The sequence below is a fragment of the Drepanopeziza brunnea genome (assembly GCF_022702325.1).
Source record: "Drepanopeziza brunnea f. sp. 'multigermtubi' strain 214-2 chromosome Unknown ctg7, whole genome shotgun sequence".
Classification (NCBI taxonomy): Eukaryota; Fungi; Ascomycota; class Leotiomycetes; order Helotiales; family Drepanopezizaceae; genus Drepanopeziza; species Drepanopeziza brunnea.
The window spans coordinates 811,849-828,682 of record NW_027094070.1 but is presented as its reverse complement, the minus strand read 5'-3'; the positions used below and the strand labels follow the sequence as shown (position 1 = coordinate 828,682).

The following is a 16,834-nucleotide window of genomic DNA, read 5'->3' as shown; positions in this document are numbered from 1 at the left end:
TTGCTCGGCACAGAGCCGTTAATAGTCCTTCACTTCTTGTACCATATCCTCGTCCTTAGCTGCGTCAAGATACCACCATGTATTCGACTTTTGATTCTGTTGCATCTGTATATCACGCGGGCTATAGCGCTGGGGTGGCTGAGTGGGGGGCGTTTCGCATTCGAGAGCAGATCATGAGCCGGCGGGGGAAGTAAGAAGAGACCAAGATGCAGACAGAGCGGCACATCATCACACCGCATCGAGGAGTCTTGGGAGAAGAAGGAGGCGCGACCAAGTTTTGATAATGCATAATCGGTACGCGTGCGGTAGATGTCGATGCGGCAGGGCTGCTAGCCGGATACAGTAGTAATTACCTAGTACGTAAAACAAGTTGCAGATGAAATTCTCCGAACGGGATGTTCTCACGTGACTACCTCCTCCCTCGCACTCGCCCAACCACACAGCAGGGGGTTTCTAGATTCCATGACCACTTTATTGAATGTAGAATCAATTTATATATTAATCTATATATTGAGTACCCTATCAGAGTGAGTCCAGGTGAGCCGCACCTACCATTTCCTTTTCCGCTCGTCCCGTCTCGCCTCGCTTATCAGATGTACTAATTTAGACCGATCATAACCAGAGCCTGCTCGAGCAGCCTTACTCGATGCCGAACCCACCGGGTAGGTAGGTAGGTACCGGTAGTATCGCCTTCCTCGCTCTGGAGCTCCTCTCGCTCGGCTATCCGTCCCTATGAAGAAAAAAAAAAAAAAAAAAAAAAAAAAAAAAAAAAAAAAAGACAAGAGAGCCCAGATCGAGCCATAATACATACCCGTTCCGAGTCTGTTGGTTTGAGCAGGCTTCACGCCACCCCGGCACGCACTTGCAATACCAGACGGGCACTGGGCTAGCGTATATTACATCTCTCGCTACCTCTCCTCCTTCACTGTTGGCAACATCTCAGACCTCGTCTGCCGGTCGGTGATGCACGTAAGTCCGGTCAGGTTCAAGTCCAGTCCAGTGATCGACGCCCGCATGTCTCGCACGGCGGCGGGAAACTGGTGGATCCCATCCATGTGTGTGTGTGTGTATGTATGTACCCTCACGGATCTGCTTCTGTCTTTTCCTTGACGCTGTCGGAAGGAAAACCCGCCGGGGGGCGCCCCCCTTTCCTACCATGCGTGGTACCACGTCTACTTGTCGTCGTTGCGAGGCGCGATCTTTTCCCCTGAGATCCTTAGACTCTGGGTTGTAGAATGGCATTTGCAGGGCTTCTTCGTTGGGGCTGATCTCCTGCGGGTTTGGAAAACCCAAAGAGCAGAGTAGTGGGGTTTTTTTTTTTTTTTTTTTTTTTTTTTTGGCAAGCACTTCTCGACCCGGCTTTAGAAGACGGGAGGGAGGGGTAGGTAGGTACCTAGTAGTGATAGACAGCATTCTTGAATTTGGGATTCCTTCTTGTTCTTCTTCGGAAAAAAAAAAAAAAAAAAAAAAAAAAAAGGGAGGATTCGGAAGTCATGCATGCTTCGGATATGACACTGGACGGGAGTCGAGGACGGAGCCGCGGGTTGAGGGATTACGCGAGGGATACGCGGGTAAATCTACAATCTATACGCGAGATAGAGAGAGATAAGAGTCAGAGCCGAAATTTGGGAAGGGGGTGACCACCTCGGACGTTTTGTTTCATAACTACCGTAGTCAAACGAAGGATCGATAGACACCGGCTGCGTCGGTTGGAGTTGCAACTGAGAGAGGTTGGACCTGTGTCCGGTCCCGGGCTCGAACATAGATAGGCAGGTACTGGGTGTAGAGCGATCGAAGAAGGTGGCGAGAGTCTGGATATCTCTCTCTGGGTAGCACGTTCCGGTATCTCGGCGGCAATACTATCTTTCTGTAGATAGAGGAACGTCGGACTGAAATTCCGGTCGATCGCTTCTCACCGGCCCAGGAGCCCGTCCGTCCTGATCCGCGTCTCGAGGTGGGCATTTTAGACTCCGACTGCGGTTCTCTCGAGAAGGATGGCTGTTGCGAATCGAACCGATACGAAAATCCGGTATCAGTACTTTTGATATCGCATCCGTTGGGAAGGAAAGGAAAAGAAAGGAAAGGAAAAGAAAGGAAAGGAAGGAAGGCCAATGCAACGAACGCACGGGGGGGGGGAGGAGGGGGAGGCTTAGAAATCCTAACACGAGTATATTTGGTCGTGTGTAGGTAGGAGGTATCTTGAATAATCTTGATACGATCGAGAGAGCTGCTGCCACCGTTGGGTTATCAATCACGTAGTATGCGGCAGCGGCAGCAAAATATACCGGTATCTTCAACATACATACAAACTTCTCGTATGAAGAAGAAAGAGGAAAAGATATTAATATGTCATCGACAGGATGAAACAACCGCGCTTGACTCGGATTCCTTTCCACTTGAGGGATCCAAGTCTTTTTCAGCGGCCCACGTGTACGGCCATCGCCTTGTATTCCCGAAGGATTCCATGCTTTAATTAAAGATGAAAAGGTAGATTCTTTGCCGAAAATCGCTTCCGGGACCCTTTTTTTTTTTTTTTTCTCGTTTTTTTTGGCGCTTCAACGGCTGGCACTCAGTAGTGTCAACGGTAGATAAGATAACCTGACCCAACCTGAACTCCCGAATTCTTTCAGATGATCCTCTGAACCTTGATTAACCTCTAGTTTTATGTAACCCACCGGTAGCTGTATAAGCCAGCCCCCAATCCTAAGCTTCATCCCAAGCTTCGATCCCAAGCTTTGATCCCAAGCTTTCAATCCTCAGCGGCCGAGCCACCTTTGCAGCGCTGGGCTCGGGTTTCGAAGGCCAATTACCTAAATTCTCCTAAATTCCCGACCGCAACTGACCAACTGACCAAGGACCGACTGACTTAGGACCAGCTGACCAAGGTCCAACTGACCAAACGGACCCCGTGATGATGATGTTGAGGACCAGAGCCGACCCAGAGAATGATTCATAGCTCGAGAGTTTCTGCGACTTACGGAGGGTCGACGTGGCATTGAGTTTCCGATCCTGGAATCTGGATTGATCAAGCGTTTAAGGTACAAGCCGTAGGTACCTTAGCGGTACGGTAGTACAGTCAGGATACCGCAATTTATACTCGCTCATCTCGGCACGAATACAACAGACGACCCAGACAACAAGCCTGTGTTCGGTGAAAAATACCGAATCCGGCCTTTGACAGGGCGCTGACTGACTTGAGAAGGTTTCAGATCCGTCTTCTTGAAAAGAAGATGGTAGGCACACCTATATAGCTATAATATTACACATGTATCCATATACCTAGAGGATTGTACCTATAGTCGCATACCTATAGTCTTACACGTACCACGTATATGTAAACAAACATACATGTAGATCTATATATATATATATATATCCACCCTTGCCGGTTTCACGTTGCAGATCTCGGAGGGCACGATACTACGTACTTCCTCGCGCCACCACTTCCTAATGCCAACCTAAAGGAGCAGGTCTGGAAAGCGCCAAGTCGTGCACGTGGGTCGGGGGGAGCAACAAAGATTGACGTGCCCGATGATGTTTCTGATCCTTCGAACAGGGACTCGGGGTCCAGGGGGGACAATCGGGATGCCGGTGACGCTCGACCTATCTATCAAAGCCGGTGGGAACCTTCAACGAAGCCATTACTTTATGAAGAGAGTCGCAGCACGCAATTCTCTCGAGGGATAACAAACCAGACGTGACGACCTTTCAGCATAGCCGAGCACGCGCAGAGCAAAGCAAAGCAACGAAAAGCGACATCTTCGAGATTCGATAGCCAGGGGCTGTGTGAACGAATTGGATGTACGATATATAAAAGCCCGCTCTCCCTTCACGCCTCGAATACTGTTTGCTCTGTCAATCTCGCCCATCTCGCCCCCATCTCTCCTCCTCTCCAACCCCCGAAAGCCAGCCAAACTAGAAAATTTACTTCACCTTAATAAATCGACGCCGGCCCAGCATCATCATGGTTTCCCTCACGCTCCTCAGCACCCTCCTCCTGTCAACTGGCGTCTTCTCGGAACGTCCCGAACCTCACGCACCTCCGGATATCCCTACCACCGAGACGGCAAAGACGCTCCTCGACCAGCTGGTCGTCGCACCCCAGGGTCCCGCAGATGGCTTCGACGATGATCTCTTTCCTCTCGTACGCAAGAATCCCCCTCCTTACTACCCCCCCCCCCCATGCGTGGAATTAAGAAGCGGACCCAGTTGCCATGGCTAACATCCCCGATCCATCCATCTAGTGGGATCCCGTGGTAGAGAATTGCAACGCCAGGGAGGAGGTCCTGCGGCGTGACGGGATCGACGTCGTCGTCAACAAAGCCTGTGCCCCGGTCTCCGGGATATGGTACTCTCCGTATGACGGAATCAACGTAAGAAGAGCCCCACTACCCCGTCTGCCCCTGATCGTCGTCGTCGTCATCGTCGTCGTAGTCGTACAAGCTTTTTAATGTTTTTTTTCTAACCGCTCTTTGCAGTCGACGTTTCCACTGGATGTCGAAATTGATGAGATGGTCCCCTTGCTCAACGCCTGGAGGTCCGGTGCCTCAGAATGGACGACGCAGGAGAGGGAAAAGTTGGCCAACGATTTGAACGAGCCCCAACTCTGGGTCGTGACCGACGACATCCACGAGGAGAAGGAGGACAGCGAGGAAGCGTTCTGGAAGCCCCCGTTGGTAAGCAGCATTGATTTCATGCTCCGATTAGATTCATTTCAAGAAGACCTGCTGATCACGCCTAATCTTGGCGTCAATTTAGGTCTCATTCCACTGCACTTACGCCAAATCCTGGACGAAGGTCAAGTCAGCCTACAACTTGACCATTACGGACGAGGAGAAGGAAGCTTTGGCTAGCATGCTGGATACTTGCTAGAAGATCTGTTCATGAACAGGGGTGGGCTCAGCAAGGCTGATGACAATGAGGATAACAATGGGAAAGATTGGTGGAGGGTTGGGTGGACTTTTGAAGGGGACTACCCTTTACCTTCGGAGATGTGTTTATGTACGAAGTAGCGCTCAAGAAAACCTCATAGCCGAGAGAATACTTAGTGTCTGTCCATCGACGATACAAAGGAAGAAATAATTTGAAGAACAGCGGCGCAGCAATCCGCGGAAAATTTACAGACACAAGTTTAGATTAAGAATCAAAATGAAAAGTGTTGGCCCAAAAAGGGGTTCATTTCATGTTGTTCATTTTTCGGGCCCCAGCCCGCAGCCACACCTTCCAGTGGCACACGGTCTGATAAGAGACAGTGAAGCACATCTCAACCACATCCGAAATGAACCGGATCATAAATTATACTGCTTCCAGCCGCCAAAATCGTAAGCCCTCGCTTTCATCCCTGTCCTCAATCCATAAGCTCAGCCTCTGCAGTAATCGCTCCGCTGAAACAAGGCAATGCTGATGCCGAAAGCCAAAGTATGCCCATCATATCTCCCCCGGACCATTCCCTCCTTTCGATCCTTGAGATATCCTCTAATAATCGAAAATTTAGTGCTGGTAAATTTAAATAAACACGTCGTATCGTTTCCGTCACGCAAGTAACTCAACATCCAATCCAATTGAACGCATAAAGAGGTTGACGTTTGCCAATCGCTGGCTCGACATCGCTGGAGGGAGGGTCTTGGCAAGGTTGACAGTTTCCATGACACGATCCTTGACAGCCATGACAAGACGTTGCTGCTGTTCAGGACTCGCACCGATGCCAATGGCCGCGAGGAATTGCCACACGTAGATGTCCTCGCCGGTATTGACAGTGCCCGGGAAGATGCTGGGAAGGGATGGCTCGAGAGCATCGAAGAATGCGTTATACTTGTCCACCCTGTTCCTGGTTAGAAAACGTTCGTTGAAGCGCTCAGTACGTGGGAGCTTACCATTCTTGCCACTCTCGTTCGTCGACACTTCCAGCTTGCTTGATAAGCTCTGCCCGACTCAAAATCATGGTCAACATACTAACACCAATTCGCGTCCGAGCAATCATGTCAACGTTGATGTTCAGAATGAGTCCCAGAACTCCTGTAACAATATCCAATCCCGCCTCGTTGAGATACCCGAAAAGAGGGGGCATCACCGCCAAAGAGAAGACGTCGATGCTCTCGCGCACCGTAGCGTTGAGTTGGGTCTCGCCTGGCAACAGCAATGCATGTCGAACAACATCAAGTTGATCCAGGTGAATGACGATCATGGTGAGAATAGTGGTGCGTTGCTCTTGCGAGACGTGTCGGAAGACTCGGGGGATGGCCTTCTTGCCCTTAGCAAACGACAAAAAAGCGATGAAAGGATGAGTGGTGGTGGCGCCAATAGGCTCATGAACCTTCAGTTGGAACCAGAGTTGACTGTTCAGCTTTTGAGCCTTTTCTTGCCAATTCATGTGAAGCCCGACAAGTTCTGGGTTGATATCCTCGTTGAGCGGTGGAGGAATGTGCCGATCATGGTCCTCCATTTTCATCAGAGTGTTGTAAACGCTCTCGATGTCGGCCAGAACAGTCTTTCTGTCGCTACCGCTTACGCCGGCAAGATGAGATTTGCGGTCACGATAAGAACTTCCGGGTCGGTTTGCATCAGTTCCGCTATCGGTGCGCTTGATGTTGAGGAGCGGCTTTGGTGTCTTAGCATTGCTGAAAGAGATCTTCCCCAAGCTTCCCTCAATGACCAACTGCTTGATTTTGGGCTTGTTCTTGGCGGCTTCAACAGCTCGTTGGACTTGTTGCTCCATGCGCTGCATGTGGTTGTCACCACCTCGAGCTTGTCGGCGCATACCACCGTGACGACCTCCAGTCTGAAAAAGGTAGGTCTGCGCAAAGTTGCTCAGCGGTTGGCCAGGGTGTTGGCGGGGACCTCCACGAATCTGATTATGCACTTGGTAGTAGAAATCCTCGGACAGGCCAAAATCGGTTCCGTGCTCGTTGGGATTGCCGGTCGCCGTGACGAGCTGTTGTAATTGGATTCGGGTAATGAAGTTCTTGTCTTGAGGGGTCATCAGCCCATTATCCCGAGAAAGCAGAAATATCTTGTGATTTCGCTTCGCTCTCTTGGCTTCCTCCAAAAGAAATACAGCTCTCTCCTCCTCGGACATGGTAGTGAATTGATCAGGGTGAGTAATAATGTGCCGAGAACCAGAGTGTCGCGACTGGTGGCCATGTTGCTGCTGATGACTGGGATTCCGTCCAGCTTGGGGCGGTCTGTTTTGCTCAGTAGGGAAACGGTTCGGGTTTTGCAAGATGTAGGTCGGCGGGGATGGACCTGCTTGATTAGCGGATTGCGCGGATGGCTGCTGTTGCGATCGGTGCGAAATGTGAACAGGCTGGCCAGCTGGCGCTGGGCTCGTTCCGTCGCGCTGAGGACCACGAGCTTGCACAGGGAATTGTGGCTGGGACTGCTGTGGAATGTACGGCTGAGAATGTTGAGAAGGATGAATGTATTGTTGTGGATGCTGAGCAGGGCTGGTTGCTAGGTACTGTTGTTGCTGCTGTGCTTGAGCTGGCTTCTTGACCTGGGCTCGCATGGCCGCCTCAACTTCCTCCAAACTCATCATCTTTCGGCCAGCAGGAACGAGGCCAGGGGTTGGAAGAGATTCGGCAGCTGGGACATGCGCATTACGTTTGGGTGCAACACCCCACAAATTGGCGTCAACCTGCATGTCGGGGACGTACTCCGGCTCATTATATCGTTCGTAGCCAGTTCGTACCGGTCTCTGCTGTTGCTGCGCATGTGCCGAAGGATTCGGGATCACCTTCGAGATGGGCTGCTGTCGAGTGAAGCGCGCCTGCTCCTCGCTGATGGCGTCCGAGACTTTTGCAGTTTGACCGAAAAAATCAAAGTCCTTGCCTACAGGCTTAGGAGCTGCTTCCGAGGGACCGCCACCAAAGGTATCGTCGTTGAAGGCATCATCCGTCTCGTCCAATTGGTCCCCAAGTCCATCATATGTATCATCAAAGTTGAGTCTGCAGAGAAGGCCACCTGATCAGCGCTAGGAGGGAGGTAAGAGAGGGGGAAGGGGGGAGGTGAAGGTGGAAGTGGAAGTGGAGGTGGAGGTGTAAGAGAGAGCGCCCAACTCACGCATCATCGTCATCTTCATGTCGAGAGAGGCCTGCAAATGGGTCTGCAGCCTGTGAGAAGCCCGGGGCGGCAGTGTTGTGGTTGTGGACGGGGTTGTGGTTGCGATTGTGGCCGTGATCTTGATCGTAATCGCGATGGCGGGGGAGGGAGGAGTCAAAGCCGAAGAAAGACATGGCCACGAGCGTCGTGGTGTGGCGTTATCTTGGGAATGCTTCGATGCGAGGAGGGCCCATGAGGGAGGAAGAAAGCAAAGGTAAGACCAAGGTAGGTAGGTAGGTAGGTAGGTAGGTAGGTAGGTAGGAGGTAGGATAGGTAGGTAGGTGGGTAGGGAGTTTTCGGAGCTTAGCGCAATTCGAGGAGGAATTCAGGTGTGTGTTGATGTGTGGGTGTATTTGTATGTGTATATCTGTATGGATTTTTTGTTTGTTTGTTCGTTTTTGGTTTCTCGAGGGTCAAAAGCTGTTCAAGTTCGAGTTCGACTTCGAGTTCGAGTTTGAGAAATGTGGATGTAGACGTGGAGGTCGAACTAGAGATAGGTGTTGTGGTGAATGTAAATGAAGATGTTGAAGCAGAATGATCTAGCCTGGTCTAGCCTGGTCTAGCCCGATCTAGCCTAGTCGCCCCCACCCCCAGCCGAAGCCACACCCTTGAGCAATACTTTTTACCCCTGCATACACGGGGCGGCGAGTCTGTCCACAACTCGAGATCAGAGAGCTCACTCTCTACGACTTCTCTCCCTTTGGTCTTCTACTGCTCACCAGCTTCAGGTCAAGCTCACAACCGCCGGTTGCGGACTCGTTCTTGGTTACGAAACGAAGCGACAACTCATCTCAACTCAACCAAACCCAACCCAACGGGTCCTCGATTTTCCTTATTGTCGTCATTCACATCTTCTAAAATATGGCAACAGGAACCGCAAGATATCTGAGATATATTCTCTTCACCTTCTTCGTACGTCTCATCCTGTCCTTTCCTACCTCCGTGTGCCAGCTGGCCTTGCAAAGCACATGCTCACTCTCAGTAGTTGCTCACGGTCATTTACTTCATATCCTCCTCCTCAGATCAACGATTACCGAGCACGAATGATCTCTTGAGCAATGGAAAGGAATACAGTAATGCGCCTACGAAAGCCGGTCCCGGAAGTGCAGACGCAGACGCAGGTGCTGCTGCTCCTTCTGCGACTGGATTCACGCCCAATGTACCGGGAGGGTTCCCAGACGCAACCGCAGACGGACCGCGGATGAATGCCACATTTGTCACTTTGGCACGAAATTCGGACATTTGGGAGATCGCACGATCCATCCGTCAGGTCGAAGACAGGTTTAATAGGAAGTTCCACTACGACTGGGTCTTCCTGAATGACAAGCCCTTCGACGCCACATTCAAGAAAGTCACAGCGTCCCTTTGCTCAGGCAAAACCCACTATGGAGAGATCCCAAGGGAGCATTGGTCATTCCCCGAACACATTGACCAGGACAGGGCTCGCAAGGTTCGAGAGGATATGGCGGAGAGGAAGATCATCTATGGAGATTCTATCAGTTACCGTCACATGTGCAGGTTCGAGTCTGGCTTCTTCTTTCGTCAGCCCCTGATGAACAACTACGAATGGTACTGGAGAGTCGAGCCAAGCATTGAGCTGTACTGCGACATCAATTATGATGTCTTCAAGTTCATGGCCGACAACAAGAAGAAGTACAGTTTCGTACTCAGCCTTTACGAATACGTAGAGACCATCCCTACCCTCTGGGAAAGTACCAAGAAGTATATAAAGGCACACCCCGAACACATTGCAGAAGGAAACTCCATGGGATTCCTGAGTGATGACGGTGGAGATTCCTACAATAACTGCCACATGGTAAGCCACTTGCCGGAGTCTATGCTGCAGCTTGGCTAACACAACTATACAGTGGTCCAACTTTGAAGTTGGAAACCTCGACTGGCTCCGGTCCAAGGCATACATTGACTACTTCGAGACTCTTGACCAAGACGGAGGATTTTTCTACGAACGATGGGGTGATGCCCCGGTCCATTCAATTGCCGCCGGTCTGATGTTGAAAAAAGAAGAAATTCATTTCTTCAATGACATTGCATACTATCACGTACCTTTCACTCACTGTCCTACTGGGGAGAAGACGAGACTGGAGCTGAAATGCCACTGCAATCCAAAGGAAAACTTTGACTGGAAAGGATACTCCTGTAAGTAATTGCACGGGCTCGCGCTCAACAACGTCTCTAACACTAAGTTCTTAGGCACGTCTCGATTCTTTGACATAAACGGTTTGGAGAAGCCAGAGGGGTATGAGAACCAGCAAGATTAAGCAGCGTTTGTGTATGATTAAAAAGAGAGGGGCCTTCTTTTTCCTTCAGAGACGTGGATCTAGGGACTCATCCCCGGGCATGGAACGGCGGCGTTGGGTGTGTTCTGTATGATATACGGGTGTGTAGAAAATATCAGGGGTTGGAATACCTTGGGCTAAGGAAAACTAGCTTTGGAGTTCTGCTTGCTTGTTCTATTTGCTTGATCTACTTGGCTAGGTCTTGTTCTGCACTCAGTCGTCTTCAGGGCTATTTTTGCAGCAGCCTGAGCTTGAGTCTGTCTCTCACCTGACCCGGTTTCCTCTCTACCACGACGCGTCCCCCCATTCAACCGATTTTAGTAGGAGGTCCTCCTCCCTGTGACGGCTTGACAAGATATCAAGAATTTTATGCAAATCTAAGGCTAAAATTGATTCACAAAGCGACGCTTCACGCAATACTTGTCTGGCCTCTATTGCTCTCTATCAAGCCATTCCTATTCATTCCCATTCCTTTTTGTACAAGTATGTGAACATACAGACCCATTCGAGATTCCAACAACGCCATCAATGCCTTCGCCCTGTCCTCTTATGACCAGGATTCTCTCCCGCCGCCTCTCTCCCATCGCCCGCTCTACGTAGCAGCAGCCTTTGGCTTCTTCGTCCCATACTTCGACCGTGCCGTCGCTCTGTTCCCAACACCACCCTACAGGACCCGTTGTTAGCCCCAATTCGATCCACGCCTCACTGAATCTCTCTCTCCTCTCTCTCCCCAATATTCCCGACTCACCAGATCCATAGCCCCTCTGACCAAGTGATACCTCACACCCGGGCAGTCCTGGCTCCTGCCCCCTCTAACCAACACCACCGAGTGCTGCTGCACATTATGACCTTCCCCCGGGATATAACACGTCACCACTCTCCCTGTGCTCAATCGGACCCTGGCCGTCTTGCGTTCTGCCGAGTTGGGCTTCTTGGGTTTGGTGATGCCGACTTTGAGGCAGACGCCTTTCAGTTCGGGGGCGTTAACATCGCGCAGGGCGGGGGAGACGGCTTTTCGTGCGCGTTGGGCGACGCGGCAGCCCTACATTGCTTCTTGTAAGTATGTGTAGCAGGAAAGGGGAAAAAGACATTAGGAGAAGATATTGACCTTGGCGACTTGGTTGTAGGTTGCGAATGGGGTTGGAGTTGCAGAAAAGCGGCGGCTTAGAGAGGGAGGGGTTGGGAAGGGCGTGAGAATAGGCATCCGTACGGATGGTGTAAATATCCTGCGGAGCATTGGCACGACAGTTGTGGTGGTGGGCATCGTTGTTGTCCAAGGGCTCCGCGTTGACGACTCCCAGAGACTTTTCGAGAGCAGTCAAGATATGCGTCATGTGATCTACACTCATCCAAATGATCCAGTTACCAATGTGAATTCAATGCTGGACTGCTCAGATGATACGATACCGAAAAACGCAAGTGGCAGTCAGGGTCAATACTGCATTGAATCAGGACATTACTGCTCCAAGTCCAACTACACCTTTAGTGGGCACAAGAATATTGGATTTCCTGAAAATCATGTTATTTTACACACTCTGGAGCTTTAGAAGCACCAATACACCATGCGCCCATGCTCTTTTCTGCATATATGAAATCATGAGCCATCTATCATTCATTTCCCTCAGCATTCCTTCGCCGTCATCGCATCGTAACTAAAGGAAATAATCAGCCACAGGCTTCTTTGCTGGCATGCCCCTCGAGTCTTGTGGAGCCGCCTGGAAGACCCGATATCTTCTGGCTGGACCACTCATCAGAACCCTCTGCTTTTCCTTCAGTCCACCGTCACTCCTGTTTACATCCCCATTGCTTCGTTGAACGATACCGTCGCCGGTGCCATCTTCGCCCAGCTCCAGGATTGCAGCTACGTTGCCGCATCTGTAGCAGTAATTTGGAGCTGACCAGACCGTTACGATACTGTTGTCAAACATTTCCTTGAAACCCTCCATAACCAACTGATGGGCTCGTGCAATCATGGAGAGGTTGTTTGTGTGATTGAAGACTTTGACGATATCGGCTCCGAACAGAAATCCTGCCCCTCGTGGCGACAAGCCCCATCCATCGATCTCGTCCGGATCTGACCAGAGGAGATCACACATGGCCCCTTCATGCGGGACTTCTTGCTTACGGTCCAACAATCGGATCTTGTCTATCGTGTCGATCAATGGCGAAAGACCTCCATGAACGCAAAGTATGGCCCCGCTGGGATTTCCCGTTGACCCTCTGCTGAACCCTGAAGCTCCTGAACCTGGTGGGCCTGTTTTCGCTGGTGATGTGGTGTTCCCCTTTCGTCTTGGAATGCTACTTATGATACCCCCTTCGGAATTCAAGACCTCAATCTCTGTATCAGGATCGATAATCTCCTGCGTGGAAGTAAGGCTGTTCGATTTGTTACCGGCGACCTTGTGCTTCGAGGGCTCAAGGCTGCTGGAGGCTCCGAGAACAAGAGCTCCTAGGGCCAGGTAGTCAAAGACTTCACAGCAATATCTCCAGACATTTGCACTTCCATACTTCCTGAGACACTCATCATAGAAGCCGTATACTGTTGTGATCTGTCTGGACTCGTGGTTGCCTCGGATCAGGGTCATTCGGTCTGGATATCGGACTTTGAGGCACAAGAGGAGGAGGAAGGTTTCGAGAGAGTAGAAGCCGCGGTCTACGAAATCGCCCATGAACAGGTAGTTCGTATCTGGAACATCACCGCCGACCCGGAAGAGTTCCATCAAATCGTGGAATTGGCCATGGATGTCTCCACATATCTGCGATGCCGTCAGTACAGCTTTCCCTGTATACGACTTGAACCCATACTGTTACTGGCGCTGTCACAGTCACAACGTTCCCTTCTTCGATCAGCAGCTCTCTTGCTTTGTGGCATAGCTCTCGGACTTGTGCTTCTGGAATTGGTCGGCATGCGCGCAATTGCGCAATCGCTCTGTCGAGCGTTAGGAGAATGCTTTCGGATAAGGAACGTCTTGGTGTCAGTCTGCATTACCTATCCAAGTCACTCATCTCGGCTTTGCTGGAATGAACACTGCGGGTCGGCGGACGCCTGTGAAGTGTTGTGGCGCAAGACTCTATCCTATGCCCTGGTCTTGGGTTGAAGCTTACAGAGCCCCCGGCGCATCGAGGCCTAGTTCAGGTCAACGAACGTCGGCTTGCAGCTGCAAGATGTCGGATTGAATTGGATTGCGGGCCTGCACTACCGAAGTATAAGACGGAAGATGGACAAACGAAGGTGATGAAAAAAAATCAGGCAGTTGTGGAATGAGTTTGCGTGTGAGTTCGATTCATGGTATTTACGGACTTATCGGCGTGGAACTTTTGGCCTCGTGCATCGGCATTCCACTACGGCCCGGCGCTAGTCTAATAGGTAAGCTTCAACCGCAACACCCGAGCCATCATCTCAATCCTATTTCCATCCTTTAAAAATATCTACAACCAGAAACACCACGGCATGAAATTTTCCCCGTCTCCATTGCCGCGATAGGTATTCTAAACATTAATTTGGGCAGTTGGTACGTTTTTTTATTGACGAAGCAACAGAGCACCGATCGCCTACTTTTCACGAGCTTAAGGTCGTCGCCGCCTCCATCGGCAGGACAGGCTGGTTTCAAAGTTACCTTTATCTACTTCTCTCAGCCATTCGGCTCTATGCCACCTCATATGCACCCGCGGAGCCGACTCACCTCCTCTCTCTTCGCAACTACTCTTTTTGCGAGTTTCTTCGTCGTCGCCCTCCCACACGCGCTGCCATGTCCAGCACCGAGGGTTGCATATGCAGATGACGGAAATCCACAGTCGGGCAGGAGGCGGAGAAAGCGAAAGTTCCCTATTGATGAGATCAGGGACGACGGTGCAAGTTTGAAGGATGGGTCTGCGACGGAGGAGAGCAGTGATGATGCGGAGGACGCGGGAGCAAAGAGAGGGAAGAGAGAATGTCCGGTACCGAAACCAGGGGGGTTGGTAGGAGCAATTCTGGGTTTCGGAAGCTCGAGTAGTGACGAAAAGCGGACGAAACCGCCATGAGGGCTTGATAGGTGATATCACCATCGTTGGGATTGGCGTGGCGGCTGTATGTTTCTTACGGCTCCAAACTTCATATTTGGTCGAAGGAGCTGGTGTTCTGTCCGCTGCTGATTACAAAGTTGCTGCAGGATCTCGGTCTGTTTTGTTTCGCATGTTTGCCCATTCCCTCGAGGATTTATTGCGGCATGGCAAATGGTCCGTCCGAGGATGAGCTGCTGGAAGTCCAGTTATTTTGATATAGCTTGGCAGGCAATTTGCGAAACTATCGAATCCAGGCTGCGCGTTGCGCAAGTGTACAATATAGACTGAAGTCTGGGTCTCAATATAAGGTCCTGGCCAAATGGAAGCCTGCTCGATTCGGGAAACCCCAAATCTTCAAAGAACCCAGCCAATGATATGCCAGCTACAATGTATCTTGATATAGGGCAGTGTCACTCCAAACGGCACCCTACCTTTTGGTCTTTGAAAGGTAGATTTACAGTCGTGATTTCTTATCTTCGGGAGAGCCTGTTCTCGAAAGCTAGTCGACTCCGATGGGCATGCTAGGGCGTCGATAAAGGTAAACCGTAGACGGAGACTACCTTGCATTACCTTTGGCCGCTCACGCGGTGCTCTTTATTCTTCTGACTTGATTTGAAACTATCTACAGGTATGAATCTGAGTTTTTGTTTGTAAGTGGACGGAAACTGGAACAGACGGACCAGGTGTTGGCGGCGAATTCTTTGAAGGTCATCTGCTAATCCGCGAGGCCGGCCCTTGAGAGAAACAAACTGTAATCGGTTTGTTTCTCTCAAGGATTTATATTAACCAAAAGAAACACTTGCTCTCGAGCCAACTTGAAAGCCAAGTTATTGTAGAAATAGTCCTTATGCTGCTCTTGGATCGCAATTGGTTTCGCAATATCTCGTAGGCGTAGCCCGATAAGAAATATCGTTTGTAAACTACCTAGCTGTTACGGTCCTGGCAGGTCTTGGCATGGTTCCAGGGATTGGTTGTGGGATTAGTCAGCCGAGGTCATATAAACATCCCGCTCTAAGGGATGCATATACATTCGGTCTTGTTTTGTAATTCTTCCCTCCTCGTTTTTTTTTTTTTTTTTTCATATTACGTAGCGTACGTCTAATAGCTATTATCATATTACTTTTACTAGCCGTAATATAAAAAAAGACCGACCAGTTTTGCTGCGAAGCATTATATCGATTCCGTTTTTTTGATAAAACTTCGATTTGCTTTCGCTACAACTCAATGCAAATACTTGAGACGCTTCTTCGCGATAGTCTTGCTATAAGACAGTGGCTTGTGTGTTGCGACACGAGGAGGAATCTCGTGGGAAACCGCGAAAATGGCCACTGATTAGTTGCAGAGCCGAGATGAGAGAACAGAATATCCTGAGGCTCCATCAAACCTTAGCCTCAAGTTCACCCTTTACATCTTCTACGCAAGGAAAACAGCTTCAACAGCTGCCGATCGCAATGTGATCAGTCCCGAGCAGACATGTCGACGCAGTCTCGTTAAATACTATGAGCCTACTCGCCCCTTTCCTCTCTGCCCTGCCACCTCTCATCCAGGAATTCTGCCACGTCTCTCATCTCATCTTCAGACCACCAATGAGCTAGTTCGTGGTAAGTCTTCAGGCTGACATTATTTCCTAACGTCTGCAAAACATCTCTTAGCTGCGTTCCCCATTCCAGTCTGACTTTTCTATCAAGCTCTCCATGGCAAAGTAAAATTGGCACATCGAATGCCTTCGGCGTCGGCCTCCATTCTTGGCCAGCAAGATCAAGACCAAGCAATTTTCGGACGAAGATCATCGCACTCTCGCCGTGGGTAGCGATATCCTCTGCCGTGGATGTCTTTGGGGATCCGTCCAGGATCGCGTCCATGATTTGACGCCGAAATGGGAGCCATCCACTCAGCCCAACAAACCCACCAAAGCCATGCGAGACTCCCATACGCTGCAACTCGCCACCCAGTAGGAGCATCATGCCCATTGCCGACCCCTGACTGAAACCTAACAGCATCACTTTTCCTTTGGTCCCTCGTTCTTCTCCATCATACAGAAGCTCGATCTCATCCTTGATCAACCTGGATAGGTAGAGAGTACTGTCCCTCATACCCTTTATCATTTCCACCTCGCCTTTCGTACGATCGCTAAAATCCGTGATATCGAACCAAGCGTTAGTCTTTTTCCCACCGAAGACCGTGGTTTCCTTGAGTGCTCCTGTCGGAAAGACGAATCTGCAATGTGGAAAGTACATGGGCAACGTAATCTTGGTCGCCTCAAGTCTCGATTCAGATCGCTTTGGCGACGAGAACTGGGTGGGCAGAAAGGATGATGCGAACGACGGTCCGGTCATGGATGTGCCGTGTAGAAGGACAAGCGTGTGTTGGTGATGCGTGGTGGGAGGCAATATATA

General features: G+C 50.4%; 7 protein-coding genes across 7 annotated transcripts; 4 read left to right on the top strand and 3 right to left on the bottom strand.

Moving 5' to 3' along the window:
* Positions 1-3,964: 3,964 nt before the first annotated feature.
* On the top strand, positions 3,965-4,872 carry L3040_004711 (uncharacterized protein; the record flags this gene model as incomplete). Its single annotated transcript, XM_007291154.1, has 4 exons — positions 3,965-4,144; positions 4,245-4,373; positions 4,479-4,676; positions 4,759-4,872. 4 exons carry the CDS (start codon positions 3,965-3,967, stop codon positions 4,870-4,872), a joined length of 621 nt encoding a protein of 206 aa, XP_007291216.1.
* Positions 4,873-5,532: 660 nt separating this feature from the next.
* On the bottom strand, positions 5,533-8,231 carry L3040_004710 (uncharacterized protein; the record flags this gene model as incomplete). Its single annotated transcript, XM_007291155.1, has 3 exons — positions 5,533-5,821; positions 5,874-7,943; positions 8,059-8,231. 3 exons carry the CDS (start codon positions 8,229-8,231, stop codon positions 5,533-5,535), a joined length of 2,532 nt encoding a protein of 843 aa, XP_007291217.1.
* Positions 8,232-8,958: 727 nt separating this feature from the next.
* Positions 8,959-10,376, top strand: L3040_004709 (uncharacterized protein; the record flags this gene model as incomplete). Its single annotated transcript, XM_007291156.1, has 4 exons — positions 8,959-9,009; positions 9,083-9,913; positions 9,966-10,254; positions 10,309-10,376. 4 exons carry the CDS (start codon positions 8,959-8,961, stop codon positions 10,374-10,376), a joined length of 1,239 nt encoding a protein of 412 aa, XP_007291218.1.
* Positions 10,377-10,986: 610 nt separating this feature from the next.
* Positions 10,987-11,658, bottom strand: L3040_004708 (mitochondrial 37S ribosomal protein uS12m; the record flags this gene model as incomplete). The annotated part of the gene is made up of 3 exons (XM_007291157.1): positions 10,987-11,058; positions 11,143-11,436; positions 11,503-11,658. 3 exons carry the CDS (start codon positions 11,656-11,658, stop codon positions 10,987-10,989), a joined length of 522 nt encoding a protein of 173 aa, XP_007291219.1.
* A 388-nt stretch (positions 11,659-12,046) lies between these two features.
* L3040_004707 (uncharacterized protein) lies at positions 12,047-13,400 on the bottom strand (the record flags this gene model as incomplete). The annotated part of the gene is made up of 3 exons (XM_066156307.1): positions 12,047-13,150; positions 13,200-13,323; positions 13,384-13,400. 3 exons carry the CDS (start codon positions 13,398-13,400, stop codon positions 12,047-12,049), a joined length of 1,245 nt encoding a protein of 414 aa, XP_066011723.1.
* A 255-nt stretch (positions 13,401-13,655) lies between these two features.
* Positions 13,656-14,653, top strand: L3040_004706 (uncharacterized protein; the record flags this gene model as incomplete). Its single annotated transcript, XM_066156306.1, has 6 exons — positions 13,656-13,761; positions 13,834-13,878; positions 13,935-14,006; positions 14,152-14,350; positions 14,400-14,463; positions 14,546-14,653. The coding sequence occupies 6 exons, from the start codon at positions 13,656-13,658 to the stop codon at positions 14,651-14,653; spliced, it is 594 nt and encodes a 197-aa protein (XP_066011722.1).
* Positions 14,654-15,759: 1,106 nt separating this feature from the next.
* Positions 15,760-16,514, top strand: L3040_004705 (uncharacterized protein; the record flags this gene model as incomplete). Its single annotated transcript, XM_066156305.1, has 5 exons — positions 15,760-15,773; positions 15,828-16,039; positions 16,127-16,140; positions 16,196-16,389; positions 16,436-16,514. 5 exons carry the CDS (start codon positions 15,760-15,762, stop codon positions 16,512-16,514), a joined length of 513 nt encoding a protein of 170 aa, XP_066011721.1.
* Positions 16,515-16,834: the final 320 nt, after the last annotated feature.